Here is a 15,503-nt window from a genome sequence, read left to right as displayed (position 1 = left end):
CAACACCCTTACCAACCTCGTCTCTTTCCACGGAATTCCATACCCTTCTCCTTTCTCTTATCCTTCTTGCGGTCATTCCTCCTCCTCTTATCCTGTTCATGCTTCTCAGGATCTGTAACAGCTTCAATACGTCTCTTGACCCGTCTACCTTCACGCCTTTCCCGGATGGAATCCTGCACGGCGGCCATCTGAGTGATGTACTCGGTGGTACCCAGCTTCTTCTGAATAAGATCCAGAACCTCATGGCAGTTAGACACAAGAGCTTTGTAAGTTTCGCGGAACTCCAGGTCCGATGACCGCGGTGCCGGGATAGAGGTATCGGTCAGATGCTGCAGGGGAAGGAGGATAATCGGGAGGGAAGGAAGGATGTGTTCCGCCTCGAGGTGACGACAAAGAGCCGCGAAGAGACCGATAGATGCGGTCCTGGGAACGAGGGCTACCGCACGTGTATTGACGAGTTCGCGGCGGAGGATCGAAGATGCTTGTTCGAAGACATAGCGGATTGCGGTCTTTGATGTTGTCTTTTCCTTCTCGCCGTCGGCGCGTCCGTTTGTCTTTGCTTCGGCGGCAGCAACGTCGGCAGCAGCTTCGACATCTTCTTCGTCTTCGGAAATGCTTTCGTCGAGTTCCGCGTCCTTACTTCCCAAGTTAGAAAACTCGAGGCCATTCTGGGCACTGCATCGGCAAAGGAAAACGATGTTGCGGACGGTCTGCATTGCAAGTTCCTCGCTGACACGGGGAGTCCGGAGACAGCGCATGCTGGCACGGAGTAACTGCAACATCGCATCTCTATCGAGAGCCAATTCTGCACTTCCAACCAGAGGAATCGAACCGAAGCCGTTGGCTGCGTTTGTTTTGGCGACGTCCGCGAGCCACATGCCGATAAGGTTTGCGGCGCAGGTTTTGACCCAGGCATGCGGATAGAAGAGGCACTCGCGGATAGCAAACCAGATTGTGGCGCATTGCTTGGACATGGCGATAGAGGGGACTGTCTTGCAGAGTTTGAGGTACAACTGGAGAGAGAAGTAGAGCGTCTCCCAGTTGTCGGTCGACTCATCCTTGAGGATTGGCTGCATGAGTTCAGGGAGGATATCAGTGACGAATCGCGCTTGTTTTTCTTTCTCTGTCTCCTCGGCTTCGAAGTAGATTCGCATGGCTTGCAATCCAGTGCTGCAGAGGAGCATGTTGTCTGTCTGCTCAAGCCACGAGTGGATAGGACCGAGAATGGTCTTCATCTGCTCCCGGTCTGCCCTGCTGTAGAGCTCTCCGAGCAAGGCACCCGCCATCTCTCTGCATTCTGGCGCCTCGTCATTTGCCATGACAATAACCAGCGGCAAGAAGAAAGTACCGACGATATCCTGCGCAAGAGCAGATCCCGTCTTCGACAAGAGCATATGCAGCGCATCCATAACCGACTGGCGTCCATCGGTGTGCCTGTACTCGAGGTTCTTAGCCAAGAAACTAAGCTGCTTGGTCCAACGACCTTTGGCCTGAGGATACTCGATCAAGAAATGCACATAGACACCGCGTGCCAAATCCCGAGCCGCGCGTGTCTGGTTCGTGACCATCATGGAAGCTATATGGTCTGCTAGTTCATACATCTCCGGCACCACGAATTTACGGGCCATGACGGCTCTGATGAAGTTGAAGGTCACGCCTTGACGATCCGGCTCTTCGATATCGGATGTGAGGCGTTGGAGGAGGTAGGAAAGATGGCCTTCCCTGAGTTTCGTGTTCTTTCGCTCGCGCAGCATGGCCGAGATCAACTTCAGGGCTGCTTGGGACGCTTCGGTGTTTGTGCTGGGAGCCTCCTTGATGACCTTGACGGCTTCGGTGAAATACACGTGGGAGTTGTTATCAATTTCAGCCAGAGGAAGTTTGATGATAGTTGACAACAGCCGAAGAGCTGATATCTTCACTTCCTCGTGCGCCTGCACCAATGCATCACCAATGATGGGCAGGAAACCAGCCATGTTACCCGGAGTGAGCAGAGACCCAAACTTGTTGAGGACCGCTCGCAGCACATCGAGCGAAAACCGGTTTAACTTATACAGGTACGACGAAGTGGTTCCGCGCTTCTCGCCCCGTTTGGCACCTTCATACTTGATCAAGAGATACTCGCTGGAACCAGGAGCAACAGGTTCATTATTGTCATCCAGAATGGGCTGTTTATATGACTCCTTAGTGACTTCGTAGCAGAACATCAGGAGATCACGGCTTTCCGCGCCGGGGTTTCGCAAGAGACCGATTCCAATTCTCCGTAGAAGTTCGTCGATCTTTCTGACCATGTTGGCGTTAAGCTTCTCCTGCAGGAGGGCCTGCAATGGTCTGGTCAACTTCGACAGGCTCGGGACGGTAGAGTTCTTAGCTAGCAGTTCCATGGAATCGTAACTCTTGCTGCTCTTGACTTCCTTCATCTTGCTGGTATAGCCTTCCGCCTCCTTCTCTTGACCAACGGTACCGAAGGTATCGTCCATCACCACGGAAACCAGGTCGGGCAAGCAGTAGTCCAGATCTCCTTGTTTGAAGTGGTCTGTCGTAGAAACAAGCATCGAGTGCACTGTGAACGAAAGGACGTGGAGCTGGTAGCCCCGCTTGAGCGTATTTCGCAGTTCCCTGAGGATATACCCGAAGTAGGCAGGTCCAAGGAGAAAAGAAATATCGTTCAGTGTCTTCCGGGCGGTGTCCCGAGAATCCTGAGCTTTACTCTTCAGGATACTGCAGACGTCCAGGAGGACAGGAGGCAGACGGATGGCCATGTCTTGTTCGGGCAACAACTTCAGCAGTTTGATGGTGGTAACCGCGGCTGGCAAACGAAGACTCATCTGCGCCTCAGCCTTCCAATGGATGAAGTTCGTCAGGAAGGGAGTGAAGTTCGTCGTCAATTCGTTAGCGACCTTAGTGGCAGACGGAAGGGATCGAGCGAGTTTAGATTTCGCAAGCACCGCGGCGTCGTTGTCATCTTCCATTGCATCGACGTCGTCGTCATCAGACTTGGTCGGAGGTTTTGACTGGTTCATTGCATTTGTCAGGGCATCTGCCATTCTACCTAGGAGTCGCAGAACATTTTTCTCCATTTCAGACCGGCTTTCCATGTAACCACGATATCTCCGGAAAGTGTTTCTGAACTGGTTCCAGTCGAGAGATTCACCAAGCGTTCCAAGGGTTGTCACAGCTTCAGCAATCAGGTTGTGGGTATTCTCATCTCCCTCCTCGTCGTCAAACACAAAGTGTTCGACAAGCGGAATGAAAATTGTGCTGATGTTCACTGCCTGAAGCTCGCCCTTGATAGCCTCGCTAGCCAAGCGGCGCAGAGCACGGAGACGGCGGTGCTGCTGGATGTGAAGAATGTTGTTGAAGAACGACGCTTCTTCATCATCCCCAACAAGAAGAACATGCAAATCCTTAACAGCAGGCTTTTCAGGGTTCAACTTGACAAAGTAACCAAGCGCAGCCACGTATTCAGACCGAATCAACTCCGATTTCTGACGTGCGCCGCCTTGTAAAGCAGGGTAGAGAATCTTGCTCACAAGGTTGTCGAAGTCTTCTGCGCCCGCATCGACTGGGAGAATGGCCCTCTCCATAAAGCGCTTCAATCCGAACGAGGCGCTACCTCGGATAGCCAACTCCTCTTCGTCTTTCATGTGATACAACATGTTGTAGAGCAATGGCCGCCATTGTTTTGCGCTCAAGTTGTTCCAGAGATCCTCGTTAATTCTCCTGAAGGCCTGGAGACGACGCTCATAGTCCGCTCCGAGTTTCTTAAAAGATCTTGAATTCAAGTCCTCGCACAGCTGTGCGACCTCACCAAGTTCGCGGTCATGTTTCGCGTAGGCACTAAATACTCTTGAAAGAACTTCTCGGTTTGTGTCATCTTTGAAATAGTCGAACGTGGCCGAGATAGCCTCAAATACGGATTGAGAAAGCTCCGGGTCTTCACTGGGCTTATAAATGGGCAAGAAGTGCTCGAGAATGCGCAACAAGCCCGATTTGGTTTTGGGGGAGACACGGTCTGCAGGCTGACGGAGAAGGTACGTCGTGATGCTGATCAAGCTTGAGGTCTCGCGCGAAGACTCGACGCATGGTGCGAGGTGAGACAAGGTTTGGACGCCCGACACCAACACAGGCCGTGAGGGACCTCTCCTAAGAAGGCGACTGAGGTGAGAAAGGGCGTGTTCAATGTAAGGTGACAGGACGGTGGAGCGGATTTCCTCCGGCGAGAAATCGCTCATTTCCTCTCTCTCTTCCAGCTTCTTACCGCTAGATTGCTCAATCAGTGGCACCAGCACTTCGTCCATCACGAAGATCTTAACAGCATCACGGGCAGAGTCCACCCCAAGGGTATCAACAACCTTTGTCAAAGCAAGTTTGTTTTCCTGCACAAGGTAGAAGGAAGATCTCGGTGAAGAAGCCCAGGTATGGAAGAGCCGAAGAAGGCCCGATACACCCTGAGCCGTTTCGATGGCAAAGTTCTCCAGTCTAGGGTTAATCACATCCTCGTAGATAATGCGAACGTAAGGCGTCCAGTCTCGATCCAGCGAGACAGAAAATATAAGCTCAAGGCATCGAATACATGTGTGCCGAAGGTTGCGTAGCGCCAAAAGCACTTTTTCCTCAGCAGCACCGGGGCTCTGCGATTTCTCAAGAGTTCGGCACGCTCTGACGAGGCAGTACAGGACCACGTTCAAAGAGCTCTCGGCGAATGGAGCCACGCGGGCCTGGAGTGTGTCGAACACGGACTCAATTAGCTTCAACAGACCCATCTGTCTCCTAAGACTAGCAAGTTCCTGCTGGAACGGCTGCTGGTCAACCTCACCATCCTTGACTAATTGTACTTCTCCGAGAGGACCAAAAGAGACCTGCATGAAAAGCGCGAAGTATTGGTCTGGCAAGTGGGACAGAGTCCGCAGAATAGCCTTTCTCCGCCCAATTTGTCCTGCTTGTCCTGCGTTTGCGCTCGCCTTCGAAATCATTCGACCGTAGAGAAGTCTCAGGAGGACAGGCAAAACATCGCCCTTGTGGCCCTCTTCGATAGTACTATCGTCTTTGCCGACATGGACAAAAGCAGATAGCTCATCTCTGAACCTTGATTCATCCAGGATGTTCAACAAATTCTCCTGATACGGCAGGATGCTTTGCGACTTCCAAGTGAACAAAGCTTTGAGGGACAATCGCTGGATATCGGAATTACCGTGACAAAGCAATCCCAGCAGCGCATCGTGAACCTCGGGTGCCCTGAACAAGACCTTGGGATTGATAAATCTTCCGAAGAGGGCAAGGAATGACAAACGATCCTTAAAGCCCCAGGGAACATACTCCCCATGTGCTGGCATATCCGACGAGTCGGACTCGGGTTCCAAATGTGCAGTATCCTCCTCATCATGCTGGGCCCATGACATAAACAACGGAACGACTTGACGAGACCGTTTCTCAGCTATTATGGGAGCTGCGTTGAGAACCTTAAGAGCGTGGGTACGAGGAGCAGTGGGGAGGACTTCTGCAAATTCGTGTTCCTTATCGAGGGTCCGTTGCAGTACTGCAACCGGCTGCACTGCAACTGAAAAGTTTGCACCCTGCGCTCTCTCGATTCTCGCGGCGTTGAAGCACCCGTACTCTCCATATGCGCGGGGGTCAATATCGTCCTCTTCGGTCTCCTCATCTGGCAAGTCAGGACCACGCTCGTGGAGCCATCGAATAGCGATGTCCGAAACGATCTTCTCTCCCTCTGAATGTTCGCTAATCGTCTTCAAAGCCTCCGCTGCATCATCCCAAAGAGGACCAAGTTTCTTCGAGAACAAACCGAAGCAAAAGTGAGGTATCAAGGTGGCCATCCATCTGCGAGAAACTATTTGTGGGTAAAGGATGACGAGTTTGCGTAGTTGCATGGAGATGACTCGGGCAGTATCTATGTTGAGAGGACTCTCTTCAATTTCAATGGTTAGAGATAGCGGAGAGGCATCTTCGCCTATGGTCTGGAGTAGTCGTTGCAGGACCTTGAGGGACAGCAATCGTGATTCATGCGACGGGCCGGCAAGGTTCGTGATTAGGGCATTAGCAAAATCATCCGATATTGAGTCCTTGAAGCTGGAGGTCTTTGAACAAGCTGAAACGTAGGACAAGACTGCATCGAGGAAGAATGGAAGACGGGTATATTTCGTGGCCACTTGCTTGATAGAATCCCAGAGATTCAAATCGAGGTCGTCAGACTCGGCCGCAAGGTCGACATAGGCTTTGAATCCTTGGCCAAGGAAAAACTTGGTTGTGACTGATGGCTCAGATTCATTATCGGTCAACGCATTAGTTAAGTGATCGTGCAGGCTCCGGACAAGATCAGGTTGAATAGACTGATCGGAAAACAACAATATGGCCTTTGGAAGCTTCGAGTACGCATTCATTAAACCGACTTCTGCAACGTCGGGGCTAGATTGATTCAACGTCTCCTTTATACGAGACTTCCAAGAGGTAGGGCAAGTGATGTAACCAGGCTTAGATGACTCGGAAGTGACACAGCCGGCCTGATTCAAGCGCAGTATTGTCAAGCACAATTCATACTCATGCTCGCGCCATGAAGAGTTGACAAACCTGGATTAAATTAGTATTCAATGGTCTAAACCGCATGATGCTAGATTCTTACTTCTGGAAATAAGGAAGGACAACTCCATGGAATCTCTCGGCTCCATATTCTGAAAATGTGGAGCAAAAAGACAAGAAGTAGGCTGAGAATTTGTCGTCCGCTACAGCATCCATAAGAGGTCGCATGAATGGCAGCATCACATCCATACGAGACACCTGGAGTGCATAGGCCACTGTCGTTAGAAGTTGAGGCATCGAGCCAGCGTACGCACTCAATGCAGCCGCAGCCTTCTGAAGCAAAAGAAGCAAAGTCTCGTGGACGGTCTTCCAGTTGCTCACCCTACAACCTTTACGGGTTGTAACACATAGGAACAGCAGGCGACAGCAGATCTCGGCGCGGCGCCTGTCCGGTTTCCTGGAATGGATCTCGATATATGACGTGACGGTGTTTAGGATGGGCTCGAACGTCGCGGCAGTCGTGTCATGGCAGAGGTTCATGACGATACCACCGGCGACTTCCAGTGCTAATCCACGTTGTAAATCATCCTCCGCGCATGCCTTCTCTAGGAAGCAGCTCAAGATGTCGGTTCCGTTGGAATGGATTCCTCCTTTGACTCCTTTGATCGAATCTGAGAACATAGCCATCAGTCCCTCTTTGTATGTCTCGACATTCTTCGAACTCGCCGCTGTCTCTCGCAAATCATTCAGTAAAAAGGATATCGCAAGCTCGAGGGGCTCCTTGTTCTTGTAATAGACAAGGCCGGCCTTGCGGATGAGGAAGGACATCGACTCGGCGGCAAAACGGGCCACGAACGGCTTTTGGCGCTCTCGTCCTAGATAGGGGGCCATGATACTCAGAAGTTGTCTCAAGTCCGGCACGAGTAGTTTCGAAAGGAACTTGAAAGTCCACGCTATACAAGAGAAACTCCATTCGACCACCTCAACTTCCGGGTGTGTAGCAGCAACCGAAGCCACTAACGTCACAGCAGTCGCGAAATGCTTCTCAAACCGCACCCCCAAGTCCCTCGCAAACTGCGCAAGAAGACTCAGAAATGCTTCCATGGAATGCTCGTCCCTCTTCTCGATACCCTCAACCAACAATCCCATAATCTTCTCTTCATGGTACAGGATCTGAGCGAGACTCTCGGATAACGGACTAACTCGACGGGCAAACTGGGAAAAATTTTCGGACAAATTCAACTCGGACCAGTGATCGAAAGCCGATCTGAAGTATGAAGACGTCTCGTCGCCTTCTTCGCCAAAACTCGGCCGGCGCACACGGTGAATCGGGTCGATTTTAAGTTTTGCGACGCGCTGTGAGAACGGCTCGAATCGATGGTTTTTGGTGGTTTTCGTGTTGTTTTTTAGCCGTCTCACGGACTGGGGCCGTGAGTTCATCGACGCCACTACCATCCTAAAATATATGAGCAGCGCCGGCTCAAAAGTGTCTATTGTAGATATCTCGAGGCGTCTGGATCTCTTCCTCCATCAAAAAAAATTCATCGGAGCAAGTGTTGTTCCGGTGCGGAGATTAGCTCGGTGTTTGTATACAACGCTAGCCTATCGCGGTTAGCATTGGTGTCACGTGAAATAAAGATGGCCCAAGCTCCTTTTTGGAAATGGCGATTCTTCGTCGCGTTGCCAGAACAGACTAAGCGGACCCTATATTTCACTTTCATTGTTTAGAAACAATTCTGTTCAACTGCCGCTTACATTTGGGTGACCCGCGACGAAAGGCATTGAGGCGTGTGTGTGATGTTGATGTCATATTCCACTTGAAAATGGCGTCCAAAATGTAACTCTACCGTGAAGCCCTCTGTGTAATGCACTGCTAACAAGAATAGAATTGTCATTGGAAATGTAAACTGTGAGCTACGAGAAGTCTTCACTAAGCTCGCCAAACTTCAAGCCAAACAAAATTTCGCCTTTGCAATCATTGCCGGTGATCTCTTCGGCGACTGCACGACAGAGAAAGAACTTGATGAAGTCAGTGCATTGCTACAGGAAACTATTATCGTCCCTCTTCCGACCTATTTCGGCCTCGGAAGCAGACCACTTCCGATGCGGGTGGTGGAAAGGATAGAGGCAAAGGACGAGGTGTGCTCTAACCTATATTTCCTGGGGAAACGCGGGACTCTGAAAACTTCCGAGGGAATCAGACTCGTGTCTCTCGGTGGGGTGCTGGAGAATGGAAAACAGAGCAACAGATTCCACCCGGGGTATACAGACGCAGACGTGCGGGCTCTTTATAGTACAAATAGTGCGGACATCCTAATCACGCACCAATGGCCGAAGGGAATCCGAACAGGGTCCAAAGTCCAGCTTCCAGACGGTGTCACTACTACCGAAGAAACAACGCCTCTTGCAGACCTCTGCTCAACACTAAAACCACGTTATCATATCTCAACTTCTGACGACTTGTTTTACGAACGTGAACCCTTCTTTCACATGCCTAGTGAAGAACAACCCGACGAAAAACCCCTAACCCGTTTCCTCAGCTTAGCATCCTACAACAACTCCTTGAAGCAGAAATGGATGTACGCCTTCACTATCGACCCTAAGACACCCCATCCGCTCACCGTGCCCATGGGTGCAACCGCCTCCCCGCTAGGCCCCGTACAAACCAAGCGCAAAGGCCTCGCAAGCCAGCGTGAATCATACCACCGCTTCGCAGGCCCCGAAGACTACGAACGCCCCCGCAAGCGCACGCGTGGACCACCACCAGGACCCCAGGAGTGCTTCTTCTGTCTCTCTAACCCCAACATCGCCACACACCTTATCACCTCCATCGGAAACGAATGCTACCTCACCACCGCAAAGGGGCCGTTGCCATCCGCTAAAACATTCCCCGAACTCGGATTCCCATCACATGTCCTCATTATCCCCTTCACACACACACCTACACTCAACACAGTCACAGATAAGGAGGCCCGTCTATCTACCTACACCGAAATGCAGCGCTACCGTACCTCTTTGCATTCTATGCTCAAGCAGCGCGTGAGCAACCAATTAGGCGCAGTGACATTCGAAGTCAGCCGCGGAAACGGTATCCACATTCACTGGCAATTCGTCCCCATCGCATCCGATACGGTCATGCGCGGGCTTGTCGAGGCAGCCTTCAAAGTCGAAGCGGAGAATCTAGGCTATCCCAAATTCGAAGCCCCGTCTGAGGCTGCACGTGAAGATCCAAGTGCTGAGCCCGGTGATTTCTTCCGCGTCTGGATCTGGGCCCCTTCATCTTCTGAAGAGGAGCAGAAAGAAGATACCAAACCAGAAGAGAAATGCATTATCCTCCCCCTAACCCCCGACTTCCGCTTCGACCTCCAATTCGGCCGCAGAGTCCTGGCCAAGTTAATGGGTTTAGAAAAGCGAATCCACTGGAAAGACGCCGTGCAGTCGCAGACTGAAGAAGAGGCTGATGCAAATGCATTCAAGGAAGCGTTTAAGGAATTCGACTTCTCGCTGGAATGATCTCTTTCTTCGAACTACCATGATACATTACACCACACATCTAAATATTAATACAAAAGTCACTTTAGAACCAGTAGTATTACCCTATCCTACACCCACTTCTATCCCTCAGTAATCTCATCGCTCGAATATACAATATCAACATCAATCAAATCCCCTCGATATCAGTAGAAACACCCTCTCCCAATTTAACCTCCAACAACTCATCCAGCGAAACGTCTTCTGGCACTTCGAAGCTGTTTACCCATTAGTCCCTGCTCAATTCCTGTACTAGAATACCGGGGGCGCGCATACATGGTAAACTGCGTCGGCGGAAATGAACCCGGCTGCGCGATAAGCTGCTTGAAATCCCAAGCACCCTTTTCGCCGTACTTGGTTTTTACTCTTCAATCATAATTATCAGTCTGCACATGTATATATCATTGGGGGAAATAGGGAAATGAGGAAAGAGAAAAGGGACATACGTATTCTGGATATCTTTCCCGAATTGCTCGTAGGCCCCGGGGTTCTCGTATTTGACTTTAAGGGTCTACCGAAAGAACACAGTTAGTACATTATTTTTCCTTCTTTCGAGAAGTAGGGGATAATAAGACATAAACATACATAAAAAGGCATTTCGCTTTCGCTGTTACTTCTGCACTCGCGCTCAACGCCCAAAATTCAACCCGTCGAAAATGCAAAACCAAGATCTATATATCTGATATGTTCAAACTAAATAAAACCCGTCTGTCCTTGTTTGTCTATCGATTTCAAAACGCGATGAGATGAGATGAGATGAGATGAGGCGACACGACACACGACAGCAGCAACAAGCAAGCGACAGCCACGTGGCATATCATGCAGTCCCATGTTGACATTTCAGTTGGATTGGACGGTGTGGTTTCTGTGTTTGTCGCGGTGTGATACTTGTAATCTTTTCTGGCGTACGAATGATTGTATACCTTGTTGTGCTTATTATCTGTTACTTGCTGTGGGGGTTTAGGCTAGTGAGAGGCCAGGTAGGATAGGGTGTGTATGGAGTATTGACAGCATTGTTTTAGTGATTAAACCGTGTACTATAACTATATATGACTTAGAAAGAGAATGGGTGCTATGTGGGTATTTTGTGCACCCTGTGCACATAGACATAGGACTAATAAAGACCGAGAAAAGAAAAGTTATTCACAACGAAGAAAAAGAAGTCAGACACCGAGCCCGAACAACCCATACAGAACCCAACCATAACATAACGAACAATTTCCTTTGTCATAAAATCAATAATACCAGATGTGATCACTTTCAGAAATCCCCCTAGAAATTCACTGAAGGCTTCCGTCCACTCTGCAACAGACTCGGGGGCCTGCCCGGGCCATTATTCGTTTCGGTGAAAGGTGGCGGTGGGGACGCTGGAGAAGCGGCTGGCGATAGTCCGCGGTAACTTGGTGGCTGGGGAAATCCCGAAGAGGGCTGCCGGAATGGCATTGCAGGTGATTGTTGGCGGAATGGCATGCCAGGTCCGGGGGAGGGCTGCCGGAAGGGAACGCCAGGGCCGGGGGAGGGTTGGCGGAATGGCATACCAGGGCCAGGAGAAGGTTGACGGTAGGGCACAGCAACTCCAGGAGACGGCTGGCGATAAGGTACAGGATCAGGGGTGGAGATAGCGGAGGGCATGGGGGTATATTGCGAAGGAGTGTAGGCGGCAGGTGCTGGAGAGATCGATGGCATCGGGGTGTACTGTCGAGGCGCGTATGGAGCTGGAGCTGGAGTTGGGCCGGGCGGTGACATGGCATACGGGTAGTCTCCATAAGGCTCATCATACGGCGAAAGCGGAGCAGTAGCAGCCGGGGGGGATTGCGGGCCCGGAGAGCGTCGCGCATGCATATTCTGTTCACCATAGAAGCTAGGCGTAGTACCCGTTCTGGCAGGCGGGCCCATGAAGCTTGCAGGGGATCTAGGAGCAGATGGGGATCGGCGAGGCTGGTTCAACGGTTCCATTTCCATATCCCCCGTGCTGGTGTCTTCGACCCGTCTGGTCCGAGCATTATCCCAGGTAGGCATTTCAGGCAAAGCATCCTCGTTAACCTTGAACCCAGTCTTGGACGGAGCTGGGCTACTGGGGGTATCGAATCGCGCGATCTGGGCACCCCGATACGTAGGTGGAGCCATGGGAGGAGGAGGCTGATAGACGGTTGCTTGTGGCATAGGAGGCGGCGGCTGATGATACGGCGACTCATCGTCCATGTATTGCTTCCGAGAACCCTTATTCTTCCGCGGCGACGGGCAACAACAGGATAGACAGCGACAGCATGAGGTGCAGCATTGGATGCCGCAACAGAGACAATTGATAATACAAGCCAGGATAGCGATGATGATGACTGCAGCGACAATGATTGCAACGATAACGGGCCATTTGCAGTAGGACTTGGCCATACATTTGTCCCAGCTGGAAAAGGTCTCTGGCGCGGATTTGAAGTCGGAAATGGCATCTCGCGCCCATAGCATGGACGATTTACCCACAGGACTCATGCTGGTAGTGTTGCGATGGTTATGTTCCTCCACACGAAAATGATATCAGACAAATCGAACGGTCAGGTCACAAATAAATCGGTCGATATTTCCCAGGAAAGATGGCGTGGGATTCAAACGAACGTCATGCACGGTCGGTCGTGGTGCGATTTGAGTCCGGGGTATCGTCGCAGATGCGGTTTCGTAAATATTGAAGAACACCCAAGCTAATCCCAGCGTAGATTTCTGTAGAGTCTGAGAGTGAACATATGCTAGATAAATAAACTAAAGCAAAGATATACAGGGAAAAAAAAAAAAAAAAAAAAAAAAAAAAAGAGAAAGTGAGAGATATTGGGGAGGCGAAACGACGGAACAACACTGGGAGGAAGCCTCAAGGGGCCTGGCTGGGCTCGTAAATAGAGCCCTTTTTTAACGAAAGACAGATTATTGAAAGAAGGAAGGAGCGACGAAAAGGCGACAGAAAGAGCGAAGAAGGAGAAGAGGAGAGCAGGAGGAGAGAAAAGGATGGAGGAGAGAGGGAGAAGACGGCACAGAAAGGGAGGGACGATCAGCGGTTCTCGGCGACGGCAGGCATTAGCATTATATGCATACCAGTACATAGGAGTAGTAGCAGTAATGGTCTATTATAAGGATAAGGGTAGAAATTTCATAGAATTAAAGATGCGAATTTGGTATTCTCATTGGTACAGGGTACAGTCTCGACTCCGAGACAAGCCCTGGCCATCATTACAGTAGATCATGCAGCGCTTGGTATACATGAAAGACAAAAAAGACAATGAAACAAAATACTAGCTGAAGATCTCCTGCATATATTGAAACAAAAAAAAAATAAGAATCCCTCTTAACGCCTGGTTCCGGTCGATCCATGGACTAATAATGCTGCCGTTCGTTTAATCTGCATACTCGTATCTTCATGTCTTTCCAGCCGGTGGAGGACCTGGTGGAGGCGGATAGGCCGGCTGTCCAGGCCCGGGCTGCTGGTATGCATTCGGTGGTGGCTGCAGTTCAATCCCATTCGGTTGCCCGCCAAAGTACCCGTATGTTTGCGGATTCGGCGGCGAATACTGCGGAGGCGGCTGCGACGGATAATACACATCCCCATAATAAGGCTGATTGGGGGGAGGAGGACCAGGCGGCGGAGCCATCCAGCTGGTGCCAACGTGCGGCGGGAGACCACGCCGGCGACGGCGACGGGCGTTGACGCATCTTGATCCAGGTTAGCGTGAAGATTAATGCCAAGAGATGGGCAGGGGTGTACATACGCCAGAAGAAAGAAGATGATCAAAGCTGCAGCAACAATGACAGCAAAAGCAACCCAACGACCCCAGTCATACCAGGTATTCCTATCGCCGCAGTGTAAACTGTCGGTCCAGCCAGACCCGTAACTAAAGTCGAATTAGTTTTCGACTTTTTCAAGTAGCAGAGAAACAAGACTTACCAATCTCGCCGCGGGAAAATAACTCCCATAATGACTGGCAAGATGTAAGAAGAAGATGCGATATTGTTATGTCTTCGCCGAGGTGTTTTTTGGCCGCCGAGGAGGCCGGGCGGATGACGTCGTCGATCAACGCAGTAAGTAGTAGAAGTAGAGTTGCTGACTGTAACAGATCCGATAATAACTGATCAATACAGTCCTTCAAGATGGTGAAGTTTTATACGCTCAAGAAGAAGAAGATATTGTAGTAAGAATAAGAAAAGAAAGAGTCGTAGAAAGGCCCCAAGGGAGAAAGATTCCGTCACGTGAAATTTCGTGGCGCAAAACTTGGCGTCCGTTTTTGGCAAAGGCGTAGGCATCCACGTTTTCGCTACGGCCTATATTATTATATCTTCACTTTTTAGAGTACAGAGTAAAGGGGCCGAAATAATGCCTTGTAGGGCTGCTCCCATGTGGGCCCCGGAGATCAGACTATTTGAGGTATAACCTAGCCAAGTCGCACCGCCAAAGATCGCTGCGACATTCTGAGACAGAAGGACTATACAAAAACCCAGCCATCTTCTATATGCACTCTCATAACCAGCCACACCTTCAGATCTCTCTAACTCTTCCCTTAGCGCGAACCCTTGGCAAAGACACGCAGCGACAAGGCATACAACTATGTAAAAGTCGTCTTGAAGGTTCTGAGCCAAGAAACAGCTTCGGGTCTTTTCGAAAAGTCGCTGCATCCGGACTCTGAGTTGTTCGCGCAGGTGTTACCCTGAATCCCCATTGCTGCATGCAATCTCTTGCGACTGCTTTGGGTTAATGATGTGATATCGTCCGGTCATGTATTTTGTAATTTGCTGTAATCTCCAGCCATGTGATATTTGCTCATACTGCTTGATATATCACAGCGAGGGCCACGCCTTACTGTACAGAGTACCTGAGTATGGTACATTGCCGATTTTGAAACCAGGGCAACGTACCCAGATAGCAGTTTCATGGGACAAAGACGGCGGGTGTTCTATGGGGGGGGGGAAACAATATCCAGATTCATTGCTCTAATTGGCAAGTGTCCGGTTGGTTATATTCAGAAAGACCGCCACTATTTATTTTGGTCGCAAGGTACGAAGCCACAAGTAGACATTGCAAGGCCCAGCTCTAAGAGACGTAGTCTTGGTCATCTTTTTTCTCAAAAGACTAGGTAGCTCTTCGAGCCCTCTTTAGCCCTTCGTCTCATATAATGTGGGAGTCAGCAACAGCAAGATGATGGTGAGTATGGTTTCATTCCTCGGCCTATATATGAATATCCTTGTTTCTGAGAACTGGTACGTTACCAACTGAAAGACAACTTATGGGAAGTTCGGCCAAAATACAATCATGCTGCTATATATAGAGACAATGCATGAGTCCACTCGCTGAATGAAAACAGGATGAGTGAATGAATGCTCGGTTTCCCTTGTATAATGGTTAAACAAAGCAGGCTATTCACTTCAAGTAAACACATGCACACTTTTGTCTTTCCCTCTGACTCGCT

The 15,503-nt window shown here is 50.2% G+C and overlaps 6 protein-coding genes across 6 annotated transcripts; 1 reads left to right on the top strand and 5 right to left on the bottom strand.

Moving 5' to 3' along the window:
* Nucleotides 1–8: 8 nt before the first annotated feature.
* On the bottom strand, nt 9–7,986 carry EURHEDRAFT_500419 (putative HEAT repeat protein (DRIM); the record flags this gene model as incomplete). Its single annotated transcript, XM_040785740.1, has 2 exons — nt 9–6,582; nt 6,635–7,986. 2 exons carry the CDS (start codon nt 7,984–7,986, stop codon nt 9–11), a joined length of 7,926 nt encoding a protein of 2,641 aa, XP_040638776.1.
* A 231-nt stretch (nt 7,987–8,217) lies between these two features.
* EURHEDRAFT_412391 (CwfJ domain protein) lies at nt 8,218–10,137 on the top strand. The gene is made up of 2 exons (XM_040781894.1): nt 8,218–8,368; nt 8,418–10,137. Exons 1-2 carry the CDS (start codon nt 8,355–8,357, stop codon nt 10,042–10,044), a joined length of 1,641 nt encoding a protein of 546 aa, XP_040638775.1. The 5' UTR covers nt 8,218–8,354; the 3' UTR covers nt 10,045–10,137.
* EURHEDRAFT_412390 (uncharacterized protein) lies at nt 10,097–10,808 on the bottom strand. Its single transcript, XM_040781893.1, has 4 exons — nt 10,648–10,808; nt 10,509–10,573; nt 10,339–10,428; nt 10,097–10,280 (listed from the first exon to the last, which is right to left on the bottom strand). The coding sequence occupies exons 1-4, from the start codon at nt 10,657–10,659 to the stop codon at nt 10,193–10,195; spliced, it is 255 nt and encodes an 84-aa protein (XP_040638774.1). The 5' UTR covers nt 10,660–10,808; the 3' UTR covers nt 10,097–10,192.
* Nucleotides 10,809–11,059: 251 nt separating this feature from the next.
* EURHEDRAFT_412389 (uncharacterized protein) lies at nt 11,060–12,832 on the bottom strand. Its single transcript, XM_040781892.1, has one exon. The coding sequence runs from the start codon at nt 12,547–12,549 to the stop codon at nt 11,335–11,337; it is 1,215 nt and encodes a 404-aa protein (XP_040638773.1). The 5' UTR covers nt 12,550–12,832; the 3' UTR covers nt 11,060–11,334.
* EURHEDRAFT_63157 (uncharacterized protein) lies at nt 12,676–13,305 on the bottom strand. Its single transcript, XM_040787608.1, has one exon. It carries the CDS (start codon nt 13,146–13,148, stop codon nt 12,801–12,803), a length of 348 nt encoding a protein of 115 aa, XP_040638772.1. The 5' UTR covers nt 13,149–13,305; the 3' UTR covers nt 12,676–12,800.
* Nucleotides 13,209–14,230, bottom strand: EURHEDRAFT_412387 (uncharacterized protein). Its single transcript, XM_040781891.1, has 3 exons — nt 13,988–14,230; nt 13,812–13,934; nt 13,209–13,755 (listed from the first exon to the last, which is right to left on the bottom strand). The coding sequence occupies exons 1-3, from the start codon at nt 14,014–14,016 to the stop codon at nt 13,461–13,463; spliced, it is 447 nt and encodes a 148-aa protein (XP_040638771.1). The 5' UTR covers nt 14,017–14,230; the 3' UTR covers nt 13,209–13,460.
* Nucleotides 14,231–15,503: the final 1,273 nt, after the last annotated feature.

This window comes from Aspergillus ruber, assembly GCF_000600275.1.
Source record: "Aspergillus ruber CBS 135680 unplaced genomic scaffold scaffold00013, whole genome shotgun sequence".
In the NCBI taxonomy this organism is placed as follows: domain Eukaryota; kingdom Fungi; phylum Ascomycota; class Eurotiomycetes; order Eurotiales; family Aspergillaceae; genus Aspergillus; species Aspergillus ruber.
The sequence above is the reverse complement of the archived record's forward strand: the minus strand, read 5'-3'. Positions and strand labels throughout refer to the sequence as shown.

What these genes read in the sequence shown, in the direction of transcription:
- EURHEDRAFT_412387 (XM_040781891.1), bottom strand. Translation starts at nt 14,016, where the DNA reads ATGGGAGTTATTTTCCCGCGGCGAGATTG. An exon ending in ATTTTCCCGCGGCGAGATTG is followed by an intron (nt 13,935 to 13,987) that starts GTAAGTCTTGTT and finishes ATTCGACTTTAG; the next exon opens with TTACGGGTCTGGCTGGACCG. An exon ending in ATCATCTTCTTTCTTCTGGC is followed by an intron (nt 13,756 to 13,811) that starts GTATGTACACCC and finishes ACCTGGATCAAG; the next exon opens with ATGCGTCAACGCCCGTCGCC.
- EURHEDRAFT_412390 (XM_040781893.1), bottom strand. An exon ending in GGGAAAGATATCCAGAATAC is followed by an intron (nt 10,429 to 10,508) that starts GTATGTCCCTTT and finishes TTATGATTGAAG; the next exon opens with AGTAAAAACCAAGTACGGCG. An exon ending in CCGCCGACGCAGTTTACCAT is followed by an intron (nt 10,281 to 10,338) that starts GTATGCGCGCCC and finishes ATGGGTAAACAG; the next exon opens with CTTCGAAGTGCCAGAAGACG.
- EURHEDRAFT_412389 (XM_040781892.1), bottom strand. Translation starts at nt 12,549, where the DNA reads ATGAGTCCTGTGGGTAAATCGTCCATGCTATGGGCGCGAGATGCCATT.
- EURHEDRAFT_63157 (XM_040787608.1), bottom strand. Translation starts at nt 13,148, where the DNA reads ATGTACTGGTATGCATATAATGCTAATGCCTGCCGTCGCCGAGAACCG.